Source organism: Leopardus geoffroyi, chromosome D1 (assembly GCF_018350155.1).
Source record: "Leopardus geoffroyi isolate Oge1 chromosome D1, O.geoffroyi_Oge1_pat1.0, whole genome shotgun sequence".
NCBI lineage: Eukaryota > Metazoa > Chordata > Mammalia > Carnivora > Felidae > Leopardus > Leopardus geoffroyi.
Window position 1 is genome coordinate 17,574,356 of NC_059329.1, and position 22,145 is coordinate 17,596,500.

General features: G+C 48.6%; 1 protein-coding gene across 2 annotated transcripts in view; it reads left to right on the top strand.

Moving 5' to 3' along the window:
* Positions 1-16,000, top strand: part of POU2F3 (POU class 2 homeobox 3) — a 78,170-nt gene extending 62,170 nt beyond the window's left edge. For both annotated transcript variants that reach the window (XM_045483178.1, XM_045483179.1), the window contains exons 6-13: positions 289-371; positions 2,722-2,904; positions 3,332-3,473; positions 5,142-5,278; positions 7,234-7,395; positions 12,510-12,576; positions 13,601-13,733; positions 14,699-16,000. In XM_045483178.1, the coding sequence (XP_045339134.1) occupies positions 289-371; positions 2,722-2,904; positions 3,332-3,473; positions 5,142-5,278; positions 7,234-7,395; positions 12,510-12,576; positions 13,601-13,733; positions 14,699-14,738 (947 nt within the window). In that variant the 3' untranslated portion in view covers positions 14,739-16,000. The remainder of the gene's footprint in view (positions 1-288; positions 372-2,721; positions 2,905-3,331; positions 3,474-5,141; positions 5,279-7,233; positions 7,396-12,509; positions 12,577-13,600; positions 13,734-14,698) is intronic.
* Positions 16,001-22,145: the final 6,145 nt, after the last annotated feature.

Sequence of the window (22,145 nt, forward strand, 5' to 3'; positions counted from 1 at the left end):
TCCTTAGCCCGTGCAGCACCATTCCAGGCAGGCAGGCGGGCAAGCCGGAGGACTGGTTTGCGGATGGCTGTTTACCTGCTTATCCGTGTCTCGTTCACCTCCACCTGCGTGTGGCAATGCCTGGCAGTCCCGTGGGGGCCCTTTGCGCAGGGCTCGGGGTGGGTTGAGGGACCTGACGAGGTAGCAGGGGGTGGGGACGGTTATCTCGGTCCTGAAGCTGTGGAGCGTGTCCTTCAGACGGCCTGGATTTTATTTTGTTTGTTCCTTTGTCCCTCCCCTTCCACTCAGGTCTGCAGCCAAATCTTCTCCCCTTTCCGCAGCAACAGAGCTCTCTCCTCCTCCCGCAGACCGGGCCTGGCCTGGCGTCCCAGGTAAATAACCACATTCTTCCTGTCTCCCCCCCGAGAATGCCTCAGCTCTGGACAGAGCTGCTCACCGGTGTTCCCCCAACCCCTCGATGCTGCACTTACGCCTCTGGGAAGAGGGGCTAGCGAGGGATTATCCCTGTTCAAAAACGAGGAACCCAAGCCACGGCCGGGAGAAACGATCGAACCAGCATCGCCAACAGCACCAGGACTGGAGCCCAGAGATCTCAGCATCCAGGCCGTCCCGCTCAGCAGCGCGGGTCCTCCACACCAGCCCTGGTTTCACTCACTCCTCTTAGGACCATCCAGGTCCTAAGGAGGGCTGACTTTCAGGGATGCCACGGCGACCGCCAGCCCTGCCCGGGTCCTCTCAAGCGCCAAGGAGGAGACCAGAGTCCCCACCAGGCCACAGTCTCTCACCTCTGGGTCCCTGTCAAGACCCACTATCCTCGACCACCTCCTGCAGTGCACTTGTGCAGGTCAGGAAATCCGAGACCGGCGCGAGGGGCTGTTAACAGAGCTGCCGTGTTGCCACACGGTACCTGTTTGCCAATTACAAAGAGCCACCTCTTCCTCTGGCCGGACGTGGCCTCTTTCTAGGTGTGTGGCTTGCTAACAGCAGCAGGAGCTGTCTGGTAGGTGCCTCTCCTCCCTTCATCTGGGTGCCCCCGTGCACAGCTGCAGGAGATGGCTCTGCAGAGACAGGTTACAGGGCCCCACTGGCCCTTCTGTGCGCGAAGATCCCCACGGATCACTAAGGGCCCTGACTCTAGAGGGCTAGAGTGTCCACTGAAGACATCAGGAAGGGGAGAGGGTGCCATCTAGTGGCTAATAGGAAGGGGGCCACTGGAATCCTAAACTCACTCTCTCCTGGGGACTCGGAATGGCATCATAGAATTACATCTGGAAGAGATCTTCTAGAGGCCTGAGATCAACTCTCATATCTTACAACATGAGAATCCAAGAGGCCGTTCAGGAGGTTATTAAGATGGTCCAGGGCAGCGGTAATGAGGGACTTGCTCAGGGTTGTGGCAATAAGAGTAGAGAGGAAAGGGCAAACGAGGACCTGTTTGGGGAAGATGAACGAATGCAATTTGGCCTCTCGTTGGATATGAGAGGAAGGGAGAAGAAGGTCTAGCAAAGAGCTCAAGAAGTATTTGTTAAAGAACAAAGGAATCGATGAGAAGGAAGTCTCAAAGAGAGCTGAAGATTTCCACCCCCATCCTGCAAAACAGGGCCAAACCCATAAGGCTCCAAATCATTCTGTTCTAAAAGATCCTTTGCCAGGGTCCTCTCGCCTTCCTCATCCTGAGGCTGCCCATCTGAATTGTAAATCTGCAGGTCTCGGAAGAGAGAAGGAGGAAAGTTCACCTTAGTCTAGGAAAACGGCAAATTGGGAAGGAGAAAGACAAGGGCGGATATAGGCAGTGCTGTCCACGTGGGCAGTGGCTCCTGGACGGGACGCAATGCCTGGACCCCTCGGTCTGGGTTCCAGAGCTTGTGCCATCGTGGATGTCTTCAGGAGGGGGATTCAATCCAACCCCAAAAGGGCGCCACATGAACTCTAGGTTTTAGAGCCCATTTTTCTATGAAAATGAACTAAAGGAAGACTATCTCCTGACAACCATAAATGAGATCAACGTATATTTAGATAGCACGGGAATACCTTTGATTTAGAAACAAAAAACACAGGACGCTTGCCCCGCTCAGTCGGTGGAACATGCAACTCTTGATCTCGGGGTCACGAGTTCAAGCCCCACATTGGGTGTAGGGATTACTGAAAAATTAAATAAATACACTTAAAACAAAAACAAAACAAAACGAAACACACCCAAACAACACTCTCATGAAAGAAAATGATGGGTTCGAAAGTAAAATGGCAGTCATAAGGGTTTAAATTTTTCTGGAAGGTCTATTAATATAACCAGTCTCGGATGTCCTCTGTTATCTTCAGTTAATGCCTGTTAAACACCTCAGTTACTTTGGTTTGTGGAAAAGAACAGGCAAGGCAAACAACCTTTTCCTTGTCCCATTCTGAGATTTGCTTTTGGAATCTTAGTAAACAACCCCGCTAGCTCCTTTTACGGCGGAAAATTGAAAGAAGGAAGTTACCTGCCCAGAGTCAAACAATGAGTCATAGACTAAAACCCAAGAAGGCCACCTCCCCGTCCTGTGTCTGCCCCAGCTATTCTAGCTATTTGCTATCCCTTTGTAGAAACCCAAATTTTCACTTCCACGCCCCTGAAAAAAATAGGAATCAAGCGCGCCCAGACATCTGTCGCCTTCTAAGCACACAATAGAAAGTGCCATTTGATCTGTGCCATTGTGGATCTGTTTGGCATGTGTTCCCTTTTAGGCAATTGGGCGCCCGGGGCTGCCGGGATCTTCTTTAGACCCCCATCTGGAAGCGTCCCCACACCTCCCAGCGCCGAAGCATCTACCCAGCTCTGGAGGAGCTGATGAGCCCAGTGACCTGGAAGAGCTGGAGAAGTTTGCCAAGACCTTCAAGCAGAGGCGCATTAAGCTGGGTTTCACACAGGTTTGGTTTGCGGGGAGCTAGAAGGGATTGGGTTGAGCGAGCGGAGACGGGGCTGCCCGAGTGTACATTTGAGGAGCGGCCGGCCGTTCAGTGTGTTCGGGGCAAGCCCACGTGTCCCTGTGTTCCCTGAGAACAGGGCACAGTTTCTATTGGTAAGGGAACCGGGGGACACTGCTGGGAAACGGGTGGGAGGAATGAGAGCCAGACAAGGGGTTGGGCATATGGGCACAGCCCACTCCGAGTCTGGGGAGGGAAATGAACCAAAGTCTCCCTCTTAGAGGGAAAAAACCTGGAAAGGAGTCATGGTCACGGGTGGGTGCTTGAAGGTTCTGTCCGTGCATGATGGGCGCCAGGATGGTGGGGAATGTGGACAAAGAAGAGAAGGAGCCCATCCCTCCGGCTTCTCCCTCTCGGTCCCCACATGCAGGGAGATGTGGGGCTGGCGATGGGAAAACTGTACGGTAATGACTTCAGCCAGACCACCATCTCGCGATTTGAGGCCCTCAATCTGAGCTTCAAGAACATGTGCAAGCTCAAGCCACTGCTGGAGAAATGGTTGCACGATGCAGGTAGGCATCCGGGACTCAAGGGTGGACGGTGCCCCAGAGGATTCTGCAGGGAAGGGGCTGGTGACTTGTCTGAGTTGAGGCTTTAGGCGGTCAGTGTGTAAGACCCCTTCTCCTCCTGGGCCTGGAACCACCTGAGAAATAAGATACAGGAGACAGACAAGGGGAGAGGGAAATGTCCGCTTCGTTGCTGAGAGGGCCCCTTGAAAGAAATGGCTTCAGGTCTGTGGCCATGAAGACTTGGCCCCCTTCCCTTGTCCACCCTACGGCCACCCAGCCACCTGGGGACGGCTCACCAGAGACAAAGTTTGGGTCTGCAAACTTACTCACCTTGCGCTCTGGACCCCTTCTAGGTTGGGAAGATAGGGGAATGGGTTCTCTAGGATCTCCTGGGGGAGCCGGGAAGGCAAGAGTCACAACACAAGCCCTCTGTCTGGCTAACCTCGAGCAAGTCTCCAGAGGGCAGGGAGTCACTGTGAGCAAGACTAGTGGGGAAAGTCCTACAGCAGGAGCAGGGTCCGCAGGATTCTGTCAGCCGGATGACCTGGGAGGCATTCCAGGAGGTCAAGGGTGCAAGCCAAGGGCAAGGTGTTTGGAATACTGAATGGAGGAGGTTGGTGTCTGGGGACAGTGGCTGACAGGGTTCTTACCAGGACACTATCAACACATTGGACCGGAGAATTCTTGGTTGGAAGAGGCTGTCCTGTGAATTATAGGGCATTTAGCAGCATCCTTGGTCTCTACCCGCTGGGTGCCAGCAGCCCCTGCCGCCCATTAAGACATACAAAAATGTCTCCAGATATCCCAAATGTCCCCTGGGGGAGCAGTCGTGGTGCAAAACTGCCCCAGCTGACAGCCACTGGTGTAGGCAGAGAGGGAAGGAGCAGAGCCGGTGCCAGGCTGGGCTCTAGTCAGGAGACACGTGTTGACGAGTACTTCCTGTGCAGAGGAAGGAAAGGGTGGGATGGGCAGACAAGGGGGTCAGTCACCCCCTCAGAAGTCCCTCCACGAGGAAACATGGAAGGTCAAGGAAGCTGTCCCCAACGACTTGTCCCTTCGTCAGCTTTCTTCAGGGCACTGAAGTGACAGAGATGATCAGAGGGTCTTAGGATCTTTGGGAAGAGACCTTACGGGTCGTTTCTAGTGCGTCCCCCCTACCTGATGCCTGAATCCTTCCTGTAGGGTATATCTGCCCACCGATCATACAGCCTCAGCTCCAACACTTGCCCTGAAAAGAAAGTGACATCAGCACCAACATTCTGCCACCAAGTGCCATTGCTTTTAGCTCAAAACACCGGTTCCCATTTTACTGAGCATCCATATCCAAGCATCCTTGTAAAAGACAGACTCATGAGAGTCCCTTGTAGGAGCCCTGCCTGCACCCACTCACACCCACACATGCCGCTGATGTCTGAGTGTCCTTGAACCGTGACCGCAAACACTGGAGGCATTGGCGTGGGAGTCGCGGAAGACCTTTGCCCAGAGCAATGAGGACAAGCAGGGTTCTTGGCCTGTTCTGGTTCCCCTTCCAGGAGGAGGGGGCTGGTCCCAAAAGAGCCGCTGCAGAGCCTACTGGGCAGCATTGGTGGATCTCAAGGCCATTGACACAGAGCCTCAACTGGCCATGCATTCTCTTCTCTGAGCTTCCTTTGTCTTTCCACCTCTGGACAGAAACCTCTCCATCGGACCCCTCGGGGAGCACCCCCAGCTCTTTCCCCACCCTCAGTGAAGTGTTTGGTAGGAAGAGGAAGAAACGGACCAGCATCGAGACCAATATCCGCCTGACTCTGGAGAAGAGATTTCAAGATGTGAGCGGCTCCTCCGGGTGGGAACGGGTGGGCTGATGTGCAGGGTTGGATGAGCGGACACACTCAGGCCCCTCGGTACCACACCTGCCCTGGGAAAGGGTCGGAAAGCAAGCCCAGGCACCCGTGTGTCCCAGGGAGCGGGCGCCTTCGTCTTGGGTTTCAGGAACTTCTTCCCCCGCTGACTCTTCTTGCCCTGACATTTTTTAAGGGCCCGTTGTCCCTCTCACCGGGAGATTTAAAGAATGGGGTATAGGGGGGCGCCTGGGTGCCTCAGCTGGGTAAGCATCCAGCTTCGAATCAGGTCATGATCTCCCAGTCCATGAGTTCGAGCCCCACGTCAGGCTCTGTGCTGACAGCTGGAGCCCGGAGCCTGCTTCTTATTCTGTGTCTCCCTTTCTCTCCACCCTACCCCTGCTTGCACTCTGTCTCTGTCTCTCTCTCTCTCTCTCTCTCTCTCTCTCTGTCAAAAAAAAACATTTAAAAAAAAAAAGGGGGGGGGGGATATAGAGTCCCAGAAGAGGGTGGATCTCTGTATCCAGTGGAGGTAAAGGGAGCAAAGGCAGAACACTCCATATAAATTCTTTCTTCTTTTTTACTAAGGTAAAAAAAGAAAGAAAGAAAGAAAGAAAGAAAGAAAGAAAGAAAGAAAGAAAGAAAGAAAGAAAGAAAGAAAGAATTTACCTTAGTTGACATACAATATTATATTAATTTCAGGTGTATGGCAGGGATTCAACAATTTTACCCATTACAAAATGCTCATCATAACAAGTATAGTTACCATCTGAAATTCTTTACTTTCTATGCATTGATTTGTAGTTTTAGAATTATCAATGTAGTAAATGCTCACTGTAAACAATTAGGAAAATATAGAGAAGTAGAAAGAAAAAAAATATACCATCAAATGGCATCTAAATGTATTTCCTTCTGTTTCTTTCTCCACACGCATTTAAATACTTGTGATCATATAATATGATACATTTGTTTGAACTTGTAGCAAAAGCATATTCCTGAGCCAGTATGTAGAAGCTAATAATAATACCAGCTTTGTGCCCTGTGGGAGCTAGGGAAGAGAAGAAGGAAAACAGGTGTGGTCTACACAGCTTCTAATCGGGATCCCTGGGATACCAGCCTTCAGAGCCTCTATCCACACGACCCAGGTCCCTAAAGGGTGTGCCCTTGGCCTCATTTAATCTTGTGGGCCCCAGGCCTCCAAGACTGCTGCCCGCTCGAGCGAATTCATTCGCTCATGCATCTGGCTCAAGGATTTGATGGCTGCATCCTGCTGGCAGAATGACAAGAGCTGGCTTTTCCTGCTGATTAGGTTTCTGGGAGCAGCCTGAGTAAGGGAGGGGGTGTGTAGGAAGGAGGGAAAGGGGCTGAGATCAAAGATTGGGTGGAGGGAGGGGTTGGAACAAGAAAGTGCTGAATATATATGTCTCCACAGTCTTGGAACCACATGCTTTAGTTTATCTTTTCCTATTTTGAGGTGGGACAGGAAGCAATAACACAAGAAAAGGTTATCAGGTTGTGTGGCAAAACATGGGGTTCGGGATTCTGCCCATCCCACACACATGTCAAAGGACTTCTCCTTTCAGAACTTCTCCTGAAGTAAGTGAGGGAAGAGAGCTACATTTGTGGATCCTGTATTTTGTGGCAGGCCCTGGGCTTGGCAGTTTACACATGGTTTCTCATTTTAGCCTCGCAACAATCCTATACAGTAGACATTATTGTTCTCACTTCATACATGATAAGACTGAGGCTCAGAGAAGTTAAGAAAGGCTTCTAAAGCTACACAGTAAATGATAAAGCCAGCATTCCATCCTAGGTCTGATTCTAAAGCTTTTGATCCGTCCATTGGCCTATCTTGTTTCCTTGGAACCTCTGGCCCCCACCCCTGATTCTTGACCCTGTTCCCCCTTCCTGCTGACCACACTCTATCCCTTTGGTCTCCGCAGAACCCCAAACCCAGCTCAGAAGAGATCTCCATGATTGCAGAGCAGTTGTCCATGGAGAAGGAGGTGGTGAGAGTCTGGTTCTGCAATCGACGTCAGAAGGAGAAGCGAATCAACTGCCCTGTGACCACACCCATCAAATCTCCCATCTACAATTCCCGGTTGGTAAGTGGCCAAGAACCAAGTTGTCCGCCAAGCATGGGGGGCGGGGCGGGGGAGGGGGCAGGAACAGGAATGGTGCCTGGAAGGTGAAGAGTCTTCTCCATCCGGGGGAAGATGGCCGTCGGGAGTTGAGAGGGGCATACAATAAATAGGCAAATAGATGCCATATGTGACATAAACATAATATAAAGGAGAATAAGAAGGGTAAGGGGAATGAACGTAATTATGAGGAGGTGCTTTTTTAATAGGTCAGAGAGGACCTCCCTGGGAAGGTGACATTTGAGTGGAGCCCAAAGCGTTGGAAATAGATGAAGTATCTAGAAGAAAGAGTGTCCCAGGCAGAGGGACCAGCAAGTAAAAAAGACTTGGCATGTTTGAGGAACAGAAGGAAGCCAGTATGGCTGGGGCAGAGTGAGGAAGGAGGCGAGAATAGGAGGGGAAATCAGAGACCTAACAGAGAGCAGAGCACCCAAGGTCATGGCGGGGGGTCACTAAAGGACCCTGGCTTTGGGTTTGTATGAAATAAGACACTGGAGAGCTGTGAGTGGAGAAGCCTAAACTGACTGAGGTGGAGAATAATCTACGTGGCAAAGGGACACCAGTGAGGAGAACTACAATAACCAGGCTGAGAGTAGAGGAAGCTTAGGGGAGGGTGGTAGCCAGGACAGTGACAAGAAGTGGTTGGATTCTGAATATACTTCAACCATGGAGCCAACGAGATGTGCTGAGAGCTCAGATAAGGAGTGTGAGAAATGAGGCCAAGATGAGTTTAAGGGTTTTGGCGTGAACGACTTGTTGGAAGGCGCTGCCATTTTTTTTTTTTTTTTTTTTAAGATGATGAAGAAAGCCAGAGATACAGGTATAAAGGGGAAAAAGACTAAGAATTTGCAGCTGGTCAGATTAAGCTGGACACACCTCCTAAGGATCCGAGAGGAAGTGTCAAGTGGACAGTTGTGTGTCTGATTTTGGTGGTCAGGGGGAAAAGTCAGGGCTGGGAATAACGTGGAAGTTTGGGGAGTAAGAAATATCTTCTGCATCCAGGGAAAGATAGCGTCTGGAGGAACATTCTCTTCCTCCATCCCTGGGGATGCCATGGTTGGAAGGTTAAGGGAAATGGGGGCAATGCCACTGTCCTCAAATCTTTTGGCATTCAAGGATGGGTGAGATTCAGCCTTGTCTGGGGTGGAACACAGCTGTTTCATAAAAATGACACCACTGTTCATTCTTTCACCAAACATTCCTTGGCCATCTACCGTAGAGTGACCTTTGCGCAGAGTGCTGGGGATACACAAATAAATAATATCTGTCCCCTGTCCCAGAGGATCTCACCATCTAGCAGAGGAGACAGACAAAGAAACAAATGATAAACAACATCATAATTTCTCTAGGAGAATTTAAGAGTTGCGGCTAACAAAGCCTTGCCAAGGTGGTGGTTAGAGAAGGCTCCCCCAAGGAGATAATTAATACCTGAGCTGAGTCTAAAAGGAAAAGGAGTGAAGAGGCAAATAGGTGTGGGGTGGAGTTCTCCTGGGGGGAAAGTATAAGAACAGTAGCAGGGAGCAGGGAGAGTGTATGTCATGTTCCCAGAACTATAGGTGGTCCCTGCGGAGGGATGTGGAACGATGAGGCTGGACAGACCAGCAAGGGCCAGACTGAGGGGACTATGTACAACGCTAAGGAGACGGCTGGGAGAAGTCACCGAAGGATGTTGAACAGGCCACTGACACCATCAGATTTGCTTTTCAGAATGATCACTCTGAGTGCAGTATAAAGGGTGGTTTGAGAGACATGAGACTGGTTGCGGGGAAACCAGGTAGGATGTGGCTGCAGTTACCCAGGAAAGAAATAATGAGGGCTGAAGCAAAGCTAGGGACTAAGAACGAGGGGAAGGGAGAGAGTCAAGGGACAATGAGAAGGTGGAATTTTTGGGTCTTGGGTTATGAATCGGAAATCAGATGGCGGCAGGGAAATGACGAAGGAAAGACAATACCCTGGGCTGACTGTCAGCATTCAGGTTGTTGGGCTGATGGGGCCAGTGGTTGCTCCACTGATGGGACGGTCAGACACAGGTGGAGGGGCGGATTCGGGAGCAGGAAAAGGTGACGATTTCCATTCTTTACATTATTATAATGTCCAGTGAGGCCTGTGGAACACCCACGTGGGGCTGTCCTTGGGCACTTGCATTGATGGGTCTGGAGGTCAGGAGAGACGGCCGGGATGGAGACGTAGGTCAGGGAGTCATAAGCATAAATTGGTGGCTGAAATCCTAGGGGAGGAGGAGCTCAGCTATGCTGTTTGCACAACAGAGCCAAGAGAAAAGTCTAGTCTTAACCCTGGGGAACACCAGCAGGTGAGGGACAGGTAAAGGAAAAGGATCCAGGCAGGAAACTAAGGAGGAGCCAGAAGAGGCAAGAGATTGCAGTGAAGGAGATGTGAGAAGCCCGGAGTGCTCCGGGAACACAGACAAACACCGACGACGAGAGACACTCCAATCCGAACGGAGGCTGGGAGCGCTGACCCCCTAATTTGTTCTTCAGACACATTAGGAATTAGCAAGAGCGCCATACCAGGCGGGAGGAACCATCTGTGAGAAGGCATGGGATTATAAAACGATGTGCTGCATTTGGGGAATCACAACATTGCCCTCTGACTGAAGCTAAGGTTTAGGGACAAAGAGAGGTTGATGAGGGCTGGCTCACGACGGGCCACAGGTACTAAATTACCCTGCAGGCTGTGAGAAAGCAATGAAAACGTTAAGTTGGAGGCAAGGGATATTCAGTCATCATTCTTTTCTTAAATATTTATTGAGCACCCACCATATGTTTGGAACTGGGATATGGTGGTGCACAGGACCCATATGATCCCTGCTTACGGTCCCAGCAGGGAAAATAGACACTAAGCAAATGCCCTTTGTGATGGAATCTCTAGAAGAGACGGAGGGTGATTTAGAGGGCCCTAACCTAGTCCCGGTGTCAGGGGCTTCTTGGAGGAAGGATGCTCAAACTGGCAGCAGCAGAATGAGTAGATGTTAATGGGGGTCGAGGGAGCATAGGGAAGAATATTCGAGGCAGAGGAAAGAGTGTATGCAAAGGCCCTGAGGCTGGGATGGGTGGAAAGGAGGAAGCATAGAAAGCTGGCATGGGCTGGAACCCAGGGAGTGAATGAGTGTGAATGAGGAGGCTGGAGGGGTAGGCGGGGGCTAGATTATGTCAGGCGTGTCAAAGAAATGGAACCATGTCATAAGAGCATCGGAATCTTTAAACATGGGGCTTTGGGAGGTAGGTTCTCACTTTGGTCCAAGCCCAATCCAAGACACCCACATGGAGAAAAGCAGTGGGAGGCATGGAGGAGCCAGGAAGGAGCCTGATTCGTTCTCATCATTCATTCCACACTTACTTACTGAGCACCTACAAAGTCCTAGGCACTGTAGTCGATAGACCTGAACAGACATCATCCTGCCCTTGGGAAGACTACAGCCTAGCGGGGGGAAAAGATGTTAAATAAATAATTACATTAATGCTTGTGATGTTACAGAGGCAGCGGAGAGAGAGCATGTTCTGATCCTATCTTCTCCTCAGTTCTCATTGGCACAGTCTCCTTGGGACTAGGACATAGTTTCTTCCGCTTCTGATATGAAGTGATCTCCAGGATATACAGTTAAGCAAAAAAAAAAAAAAAAAAAAAGCAAAAAGCAAAACAAAATGGTGCAAACCAGTGTGGGCTGAATGCTAGCATTTATATAAAAAACTAAAAAGGGAGAGCCATATATACGTCTGCTTGCATATGCATAGCCTGCCTCCAGAAGGAAACAGAAGAAGCTGGTCCCAGTGACTAAACACGTTATTTATTTTAAAACAACAACAAATGTCTTGGGTGTGGCAGTAGGGAGGAGAGGAGAAGAGGGAGAGAAATCATTGATAACATCTCTTACCAGGAGGCCTCACACCTGCCTCCACCCTTCGTGGGCCCCCCGGCCCTACTGAGGAGGCTCATTGTAAAAAGGCAGGTAAATGAAGACAGCAGAACCATAGCTGATTAATTGGGAAATGAATACATGCCACATCCTGTTGGGATGAGAGGATCCCAGCTGGGGAGGGGAGGGATATCAAATCACAGCTCCCTGAGAACTTCCTTCCAACGTCCTTTGGGAACATCGATTGGAGCTTCCCCTGTCGGCAAGAGGAGAATAAAGGGAAGGCAAGGTATGCAGATTTCAGCTCAAATGAAGAGGTGACCGGTGTCCAGAGACAGTTGACAGCTTCCTTCAGGGGGGAAGGGAACGGACGCTTAACAAGCCTGGCACTCTTTGCCAGGCATTGACTTGGAAGCTTTATGGACATTATCTTATTAAATCTTAATTAAAAGGAAATATAAGGGAGGTATTACCTCTAGTTCACGGATGAGAAAATCAAATCTCAGCGGGGTTAGGTAACTCGCCCAAAGTCACGTGGATAGTTACGAAGGAACCACGTTCTCACCCCCAGATCTGTTGGGCCCCGAAGCCCATTCTTTCTATTACAACTTGTTCCAGGTCGTGCTAAGGCAGTGATTCTTAAGGGGGAGAGTCCTGAAGAGTAAGAAGGTTCGAACTAAATGACCTTAAGTCCCTTCCCAATCTCAGAGTCGGTAATGCTGGGAGGTCTTCAGGGCAAAATGAAAGTTTAGCCCCTCCAGTTTTCTCTGGAGAGTGGGCGGTCCGCTCAGACACCAGGCCAGGAAGCCTGAAACAGGTTGTTAGGGCCGGGCTCTGCTGCACCGAGCAAACGGATCTCATGGAAGAAAAGAACGAGGCTCTGTAGCCAACTGACAGCATCTGCCACGACAGGGGCCAAGCCCTCGGTACGCGAGCTTCATCCTGGCAATGCCGAAGAAGCCTTGCCAGGGGGCACAGCAGGGAGGGCAGGGCCCCGGGGTCTGCAGAACTGGAGCCGATGCTGTACGTGGTCCAGAGGCCCTCTTCTGGAAGCGGGGGACAGAGCGGAGGTTTGGAACTAGGCAAGCAGCCAGGAAGCTGAGTTCTGCTATCTGTGGTCTGGGGCCCAGCACCCTGGGACAAGCAGTCAAGACTGGAGAAGGGAGCAGACACAAGACATTTACAAACCTCTGTTGCCTTTCAGGTCTCTCCCTCTGGGTCTCTGGGCCCCCTCTCTGTCCCTCCTGTCCACAGCACCATGCCTGGAACAGGTGAGCTTTCCAATGGGGTTTCTGAAGAACTCCAGAATTCCTTTAAATGATGGGATGGTAGACCTGAAAGGTAACTAAGTCAGCCTTCCTTAAATGTATTCCAATGGCTATTAAAATCTCTGCCAGGAGAAGAAGGGTTCTGTGACCACCTAAGTTTGGGAAGTGCTGAAGAGGCCAAGTTTAAAACGAGCGTTTGCTTTCTGCTTCTGCTGCCATACTTTGTCAGCACCAGAGTGCATTTCACATCCCTGAAGGAGCTGTATAGAAGGCAGGGTTTTCCAAACCAGTTTTCTGCGGAACTCTATTTTTCAAAAAGTACCTACAGCCTTCCAAAGAACTAGCAGGGGTGACCATACGTCTGCATGTGCCCAGGACAGCCCCAGCGTCTGCCTCTTGTCCGGACACGATCAATAGCACTGCTCCCCACTCGTCAAAGTATCTTGGCTTGCTTGGATGGCAAGATATCTGTCCCCTTATTCACGGGATGTTGTTAGGGAAACCCAAAAATGAGGATCCAAGCCTGTCCCCTGGCTGTACTCTTTCTAGGAGATACACGGGCGTCTTTCTGTGGAGACAGAAACAGGAGAGGGGCCGGCGACCTTTAATTGTGGCCTCAGATGCTCTTTCCTCTCCTATTCCCTTTTCTCTATTTCCTCCCCTCCTCCTTTCCGAGCCTTCTTGTTCCTTTCCCCCTCCCGCCTCGCAGTCTGGGGCTACATACGCCCAGCCCAGGGTGTGTCCTGGGGTAGGATGATTTTGGCATCTGTCCTTTTGCGTTTGGCAATTCTTGGACCCGCAGAACCAGCCATGCCGCTCTCCAGGGCCTGCGCTGCAAAGAGCATTTATGATGAGAGTCCCTCTGGGGCCGGGTGTTGATGCAGACGAGGCAGGAGGTGGGCCGATGGGTGGGAGGTAGGGAGAGGGCGGGCGTTCTTTGGGGATACATGTCTGAAGGGCCAGGTCACGAGGTCCCGGGACCCAGCAGCATTATTTTCCCCTTGTTTTGGCCTCTCTTCGTCCTCAGTAACGTCATCCTGTTCCCCTGGGAACAACAGCGGGCCTTCGTCTCCCGGCTCCGGACTCCACGCCAACAGCCCCACTGCATCTCAAAATAACTCCAAAGCGGCAATGAGTGCCTCCGGTTTTAACTCTTCGGGGTAAGGTGGAGGAGAGAATACCGAGACATTCCAGCAGGATCAAGGGACCATGCAAGAAGCTGGGTCAATCCTTCGGGGCAGGAAGCCTGCCACTTTCTCGGAGAGGAGAGTTGGGGTGGCAGGACGGGGACAGAGTGGACAGCCAGGCTGGACCGTATCCCTAGGGAGTGGGCTTTAAAAGAGAAGCTTCGGCCAGCCAGCAGTCCTGGCAAGAGGCTGATGTCAACAAAGCCAATATTTCCATCCTCCCTGGGAGGGTGGAAATTTCTGAACACTCCTGTAAGGAAGGGCCAGGTCCTTCAGTGGGCTTAGGGGTTCTCCACTCCCTGCCAGGAACCCTGCTCTTGGGGCGTTCTGATGTGAGCGGGAGCTGTCAGTGTGGCTGACACAATGACAGAGGGAAGTATTGCCTCCCTGCCCCCGCCCCCATCTCGGGTTCCCACCTGGCATGCAGCGAGGTAAGCTGCCCCTGGGACCAAAGAGTCTGCTCTAAAAAGTATTCTCAGAGCAGGTGCTTTGAGAGATGGCTCACGATTCAGAGCACAGCAGAGATTTGAAAGTTAGGCAGTACCTCGTCGGAAGAAATGAATCCACTTGTCCAAACCCAGGCCGTTCCACAAGGCAGCGAGGTCTTACTGACCGATAACTGTTGCACACACCAAACTTCTGGAGCTCCTCAACCACCCCTGCCAAAAAAAAAGAGGGGGGGGAACCATATAATGTATATGTTTTACTGTGTTTTGAGCTAGAATTCACATACCCTACAATTTACCCCTGAAGGTACAATCCAGTGCGTGTTAGTGTAGTCACAATGTGGCATAACCATCACCATAATCTAATTCCAGAACGTTTTCATTGCCCCGGAGAGAAACCCTACACCTGTTAGAAGTCACTGCCCATTTGCATCTTCCCTCAGTCACATTAGCACCTTTTAGCATTGACTCGTTTTTTTTCCTTCCTTCCAGATCTTGGTACCGATGGAATCATCCCACCTACCTCCACTGAGACCAAAAAGTTTCTCCTCATCCACCTGGCCCTGTATTCCCCACTGGAAGGAAGGGAATCACGCCTTCTGTGTATGGACAGATTACGGTCAGAAGAGTGAAAGAGAATCCCCACTGTCAACCCAAACTCTTGCTTCTTCAGGAGTGAGGGCCCCCAGAGATCTAAACTGTGATAGAAGCATGTGCGGACTCCTAGTGCTCTTGAAACATATGCCCCTCCTCGCTGTTTACCATTTTCACCTGCCTTCCCCGTGCTCCTATCTCCTAGTTCTAAATATCTCAGACGGCTTCACTGTGGCAGTAGTCTCTCGGAGAAAGGACGTCTTGCCGCGATTTCCCAATGCATCCGTGGGCCTCTCGGGGACAGACGTTTGCCTGGTGTGCCAAACAACCGGAAGGAGAGATGATGGTTTTGACTCTGAACTTAGCCTCCACCTCTGAACCGATTCTAAAATCTGTGAAAAGATTTGAATCTGATGTCTCCACCAAAGACTTGATGTTTTCTCCGTTCGGCAAACTTTTCTGACTGAATCTTCATTTCACCCCATTTTCTCTTTAGCCCCCTTTTCTAGAACCAAGATCCAGTCATGATTGCCTTCTCCAGGTCCTCTCTTTACAGAAGGCTGAGCCACCCTCAGCCCCCGGGGCATGTTTCTCTGCCCACAGGTGCTCTTTTGTTTGCTATACCTGCCCCGGAGCTCAGGAGTGCTTACTCCTTCTCTCCCTCCCTGTCCTTACCTGGGTCCCCTCTCTCCCCCCCCCCCCCCCCCACCCCCGGCTGCAGAAGAAAGGACACAAAAGCAAATACGTAAGAGTCATGTTGGCAAAATACCTGTATATAGCCCTCTCCAGTTTTTGCAATGACGTTCTCTCCTTAATGTGGAATTTTCCAACAAAATGTTTAACTCAGGTGTGAATTTTGAAGATATCTCTGTAATATTTTATCTTCTTTTTAAAAAAAAAAAAGAAAAAGAAAGGAAAAAAAAATGCCAAAGTGTGAAATACTGTGCTAGCTTCCACAAGAGTTCCCACATGGGCTGGGAATCTTTGTTGACTTCTCGGGAACATTATCTCTAGTCTCCTTCTTTGTGGGCCAGTGTGTAGAGATGTAACATGAAGCCATTCCAGAGATGGTAACCTTTTTTTTTTTTTTAAAGACTGTATATCCAAGAAAATGTTGAGATTCAAAGGAATCTCTCTGTTCCTAAATAAATTTGTATAGTTATGATATAAATGATTCCACTGCTGATAAGAAGAGGTTTAGATTATTGTTCTGTGTCTTTTGTTGAGGGGGATATGAGTGCGTATAGTGCAATGGGATGGGGGAGCACTTGGCTGGCTCCCCAGCTGAGATCAAGCAGGCAACTCTTGATCTCAGGGACATGAGTTCAAGCCCCACGCTGGGCGTAGAGATTACTTACAAAAAATGGGATGGGGAAAATGGTGCCAATTGGTGCATTAAGTCTGTTACTCCCCAGACCTGCTGCTAAAGATGATCTACATTAATACAGGGCTTTGAAGACTTCAGAGTTCTTACTCTTTCTGACAGAGGAGGAGGAGGCTGGTTGCCTCATTTTGTAAGGGGGAGGATAGAAAGGGGGAGTTTTAAGGCCAAGTCATTCAGACTTAAGAGGTGGAGGCAGAGGCTGAGGAGGCTCATATCCCAGATATCCTGAAGGTCAGTTATTCAATATCCACAATGGAAAGCAATAGATATGAAAAACAAAGCATAATTCAACAACCAAATATAGGTGGCCTTGGAAATGCCCTTGGTGAGGGGCTTGAGGGGCAAGCAAGCTCTCCTGGTGGTTTTTCTGAGGTTAATAAAAATTTCAATCGTTACCATGCCCGAGGTTGACACTGACCTGTGCGAAAGGGAGGCCCTTCAAAACTGTAATGGCTGATGGGGGAAAAACCAAAATTGGGATGAAACATTTGTTGCAAATAATATCCAAGTGGGGAATCTATATGTGAATAGTCAAGACTTAACTGTTTCTGATGTTTGAATGGGCCTTATAGTCAGACTAATCTTTCACGACACGAAGCTGGAGAAGAAAGCCCATTGGTAGTAGTTACGGTCTCAAGAAAAGATCCGGTTGGAAGTGGCTACGTATGCAGCAAAGAGACAGCAAGAGGAGCCTTCGGCGCTGATTTAAGTATATGAAAGGACCATTCTGCCACCCACCAGCCCATGTGTACAAAAGTGTGCATACACACGCAGGCATGTGTATACTCTTTGTATGCTCATGGGTGCCAGAGCCAACCCTTTCTGTAGCCATCCTGGCTACCATGACATCTTGTTCAGGTAAGTGCTGAAAGCCGATATCCTGCGCTGTCCACACTGATGGTTTTCATCCATTTCACCTTTTAAAAAAAACTTTATTTTTTTTTTAGAGCAGCTTTAGATTTAGGTACAGAGATTTCCCATATACCCCTGCCCCCTCACATGCATAGCCTCCCCCATTATGAACATCATTCACCAGAAAGTCCTTTTTTTTTTTTTTTTTTAAACCAAGAATGAACCTACATTGGCCCATAATAATCACACAAAGTTCACAATTCATCTTAGAGCTCACTCTTGGTGTTGCACATACTACAGGTTTGGACAAAACTATGATATATACCCACCATTGTAATATACAGGGTATTTGCACGGCCCTAATTCTCTGTGCTCTACCCTTTCACCTCTCTGCTCCCTACACCCTTGCAACCACCGATCTTTTTACCGTCTCTAATAGCTTTGCATTTTCCAGAAGGTCATATAGTTGGAATCATAGCACATACCCTTTCCAGATTGGCTTCTTTCACTTCGCGGTGTGCATTTAAAGTTCCTCCTTCTCTTCATTTCCTTTTAGCACTGAATAAATAATATTCTGTTGTCTGGATACACCACAGTTTGTTTATCCTCCACCAAAGGACATCTTGGTTGCTTCCAAGTTTTGGCAATTATGAAGAGAGCCGGGGGGCGCCTGGGTGGCTCAGTCGGTTAAGCGTCCGACTTCAGCTCAGTTCATGATCTCACGGTTCATGAGTTCAAGCCCTGTGTCGGGTTCTGTGCTGACAGCTCAGAACCTGCTTCAGATCCTCTGTCTCCCTGTCCCTCCCCCCCCCCACTTGCACTCTTTCTCTCTCTCTCAAAAATAAGTAAACATTATTTTAAAAAAATTTTTTTTTAAATATGAATACAGCTGCTGTAAACATCTGTGTGCAGGGGTCGTGGTGTGGACAGAAGTTTTCAATTCCTTTGGGTAAATGCCAGGGAACATGATTGCTGGGTCATATGGTAAAAGTACATTTAGTCTTGTAAGAAACCTCCACCCTGCTTCCCAACAGAACGTGGCTGTACCATTTTGCATTCCCACCAAACAATGTGCGAGAGTTCCTGTGGCTCCACATCCTTGCCAGCAAGGTTTTGTCAAGCATTCTGGATCTTGGTCATTCAAATAGGCGTGTAATAGTATCTCAGTTATCTTAATCTGCATTTTCCTGAGGACATAGGGTGTGGAGCAGCTTTTCATGCACTTATCTGCCATGTGTAGGTCTTCTTTGGTGAGGGGTCTAGCAAGGCCTTTGGCCGACTTTTTCATCAGGTTATTTGTTTTCTTATTGTTGAATTTTAGGAGCTCTTTGTATATTTTGGATAGCAGCCATTTGTCAGCTGTGTCTTTTGCAAATATTTTCTCCCAGTTTGTGGCTTGTCTTCTAATTCTCTTGATATTTGTCTTCTGCAGAGCAGAAGATTTCAATTTTAATGAAGTCCAGCTTACCCATTATTTCTGTCCTGGGTTGTGTCTTTGTTGTTGTATCTAAAAAGGCAGCACCATACCCAGGGGCATTTAGGTTTTCTTCATCTAAGTGTCACCTTCCTGAAATTTTATAGTTTTGCATTTTACATGTGTGTCTGTGATCCATGTTGAGTTCATTTTTGTGAAGGGTGTGAGGTCGGTGTCCATCCAGTTGCCTTTTTTTTTTTGCATGTGGATGTTCAATAGTTCCAGTACCGTGTGTTAAAGGCACCATTTTTTCTCCACTGTATTGCCTTGGCTCCTTTGTCAAAGATCAGCTGACTCCATTTATTGGGGTTTCTTTCTGGGCTCTCTATTTGACCATACTTTTTTATGAAAGAAATACAGAATTGTAGCCTAACTTCTCAGCCTCCAGTAGCTTCCATTGTCCATTGTCTCGGACAGTTGTTCAGCAGAGCCAACCCTGGGAGCAGGCACTGATTTGCCTCTCACGGCCACGTGATGCCCTAAAATCCCAGTGAAGTTCAACCAAAGCTTGGTTAGCTTCTTCCGCGGCTAATTAGGCACAAGAGAATCGAAGGGCAAAACCCGGTCGTTGTCCAGGGGGAAAGAAAGAGAAGAATTGCTCCTGTTCCTTTTCAGATTTTCACACTTCAATTTTTTGTTGACTCAAGACTGGTGGGCCCCACCATGGGCTGGAATACTAAGGCCTTTTGGTGCAACTCAGAGAATGAGTTTAGTTTCAGGACTCAAATGAGGAATCCTGCCCTGAGCCCCCCCCCAGGTTTCGTGGCTCCGTGCCTCTCCTTCCCACACACTCTCCGTGTGCCTCTCATATCTCACGTACTGCATTTGCTGACTCTTCTGCTTCTAGACTGTGGGGAGCTCCCTGGAGTTGAGTCTGTCTCTTTTTCTCTATATGCCCATGACTAACACTGTGCCTGGTACCTAATGGGAAATTAAGATTTTTGAAAATGAAATTCCTTTTTTTTTTTTTTTTTTTTTTACCTCTAAATAACTTCTAGTGCCCTTCATTGAGGTTAGGAGCTGTGAGCTGTGAATGCCGAATAATACAGTACACGTCTGTAGGGGCTTCTAGTCAAGTGCAGAGCCATACTGCCTGGGTTCATACTCCAATCTACCTCCTACTAATCATGTCACCTTGAGCAAGTTCCTTGAATTGCTCTGTGTTTTAGTTTCTCCCCTATTAAATGGGGATGACAATAGCAGCCATCTCAAAGGGCTGTGAGAATTGACTAGTTAATATTTGTAAAGTGCTTGCAACAATGCCTGGTACATTACTAAGTGTTGTCTGCTATTGTTGTGATTATAAACATAATTATTGTCATTATTATTCAAATAAATTGGTGGAGAGCTTCCTGTTCCTGTTCTCCCTTATGGCCCAGAACTTTTGGGGGGGGCCGGTGGGGTGGGGGGAGATACCACCGTTGACGATTATCTGATCTGGTAGAACAACTGTTATGGCCAAAGATATCTAAATCAGTAAATGTAATCCTAGGTAATGAAGCTTGAACCTGGACCATCAGTCACCCTAGGATAAAGGCTCCTAGAAAGAACTGGCACCTTTCCTTATCGCCTCAGCCTTCAGACCCCTGAAGCCTTTTAATACTCCGTTCTTTCCCGGAAAATGGTGGCAGCAAGAACGTAGTTCCAAATTCAGATACTAGAACAAGAAAAGGGGCAGCTGGATGTCCCAGTCGGAAGAGTATATAACTCTTTTTTTTTTTTTTTAATGTTTATTTTGAGAGAGAAGGCGGGGAGGGGAAGGGCAGAAAGAGAGGTAGAGAGTGCAGAACCTGACGAGGGGCTCGATCTCATGAACAGTGAGTTCATGACCTGAGCTGAAATCAAGAGTTAGATGCTTAACTGACCGAGCCACTAAGGTGCCCTGGAAGTTCTCAGGGTTGTGAGTTTGAACCCCACATTGGGTGTAGAGATTACTTAAATAAGTAAAACTTAGAAGAAGAAAGAAGAAAGAAGGAGGAGGAGGAGTGAGAGAAGAGGAAGAAGGAGAAAACGTTTCGATAATCGCAAGCAAATGGGGAAAAGTTGAGATCTGCATACTCTCCATTTAGTGAAATGGATCCCTCCCTGTTCTCTTTCGTCAGGCTCTCATTACCTCTTATCTGGTCTGTTCCAACCTACTTGAAGCAGACTGTCTTCTCCAGTTCATCTTACAGCGATTTTGGTTGAATGTATAGCAGTGATTCTCAACTCTGGTTACACAATGGAATCACCAGGACAGCTTTAAAAAAGATGGATACCCACACAGATTCTGATTTACTTTGGGGCATAGCCTGGGCCCTGAGATTTTTAAAAGCTCCTCAAATGATGTTATTGTGCCATCAAGGATGAGAACCGATATCCAAGAGTGCATACAAATCACTGGGAACCTTGTTAGCATGCAGTTCTGCTTCAGTAGGTCTGGGGTTAGGGTCTGAGATTCTGTTTCTAACAAACTCAGGAGATGCAGATTTTGCTGGGCTATGGGCCACACTTTGAGTAGCAAGGGCCTGATAAAATGATTCCCTTGCCTAATAACATCATAGACTTCTTGTTACCCACATAATAAGATGCCTCAGCCTGGCATCTCAGGCTGGCATCAGAGTCATTTAAGACCCTCCGACAGCAGTGGTTCTTAAGTGTGACTAATATCTGAATGATCCAGGGGCAAGTTTTAAAAGATATATATTCCTAGACCCCACACTAAGGCTACTGAATCGTACTCTTCAAGGTACACCCTACAAGAGTATTTTGGAAACACTTCCCAAGCGTTACAGAAGATCAACAAGGTTTAGGAGACACCATATGCTTCTAATACACTTTGCCAGGCTCATTTCCCATTCATTCAACCAGCAAACATCTAGTGCACCTGCCTCCTACCAGGTATTAGAAAACAAAGATGAAAACAGTTTGATCCTTACTCATGAGAGATTGGCAAGATAAACACCAAAACTAAATTATTAACTACTCCCCAGCCGTGATGTAAATGTTCACCCTTCTACTTACTGTCTTCTCTTTTGAAGACCGTCTGGGACCCTCAGCATCCCATTGTCGCCCGTCCTGATAAACCAAACCAGATGCCCTCTTTACCGCATTTGTGCCTCCATGCTAGTTTGGTCATCTCTTCCAACTTCACTTCCCTTGGTATTAAAATAGATCTCAGAGTGGAGAAAAGGATTAACCCAAAGTGTCACAACAACAACAATTAACATTTACATAGTGGCTTCCTTGTGCCTGTCATCGTTCTAAGCACTTTTCACAGGTGAAGTGTCTTTATAAGATAGCAATTGGCTTTATAAGATAGCAATTACTATCCCCGTTCTATGCTTGAGAAAATGGAGGCACAGAAAAGTTAATTTGCCCAACGACACAGAGTCGGTAGCCAGGCTGGGTTTGTTTGTTTAAAATTGTTTAAACGTTTATTTTTTGGAGAGAGACGCATGCACAAGCGGGGAGGAGAGAAGAGGGTAGAGGATCCAAAGCAGGCTCTGCACTGACCGCAGCCAGTCCAATGTGGGGCTCGAACTCACGAACTGCAAGATCATGACCTGAGCCCAAGTGGGAGGCCCAACCAACTGAACCACCCAGGTGCCCCAAACCACGTTTATTTTTAAGCCTTATACTCTACTGCCAAGCAG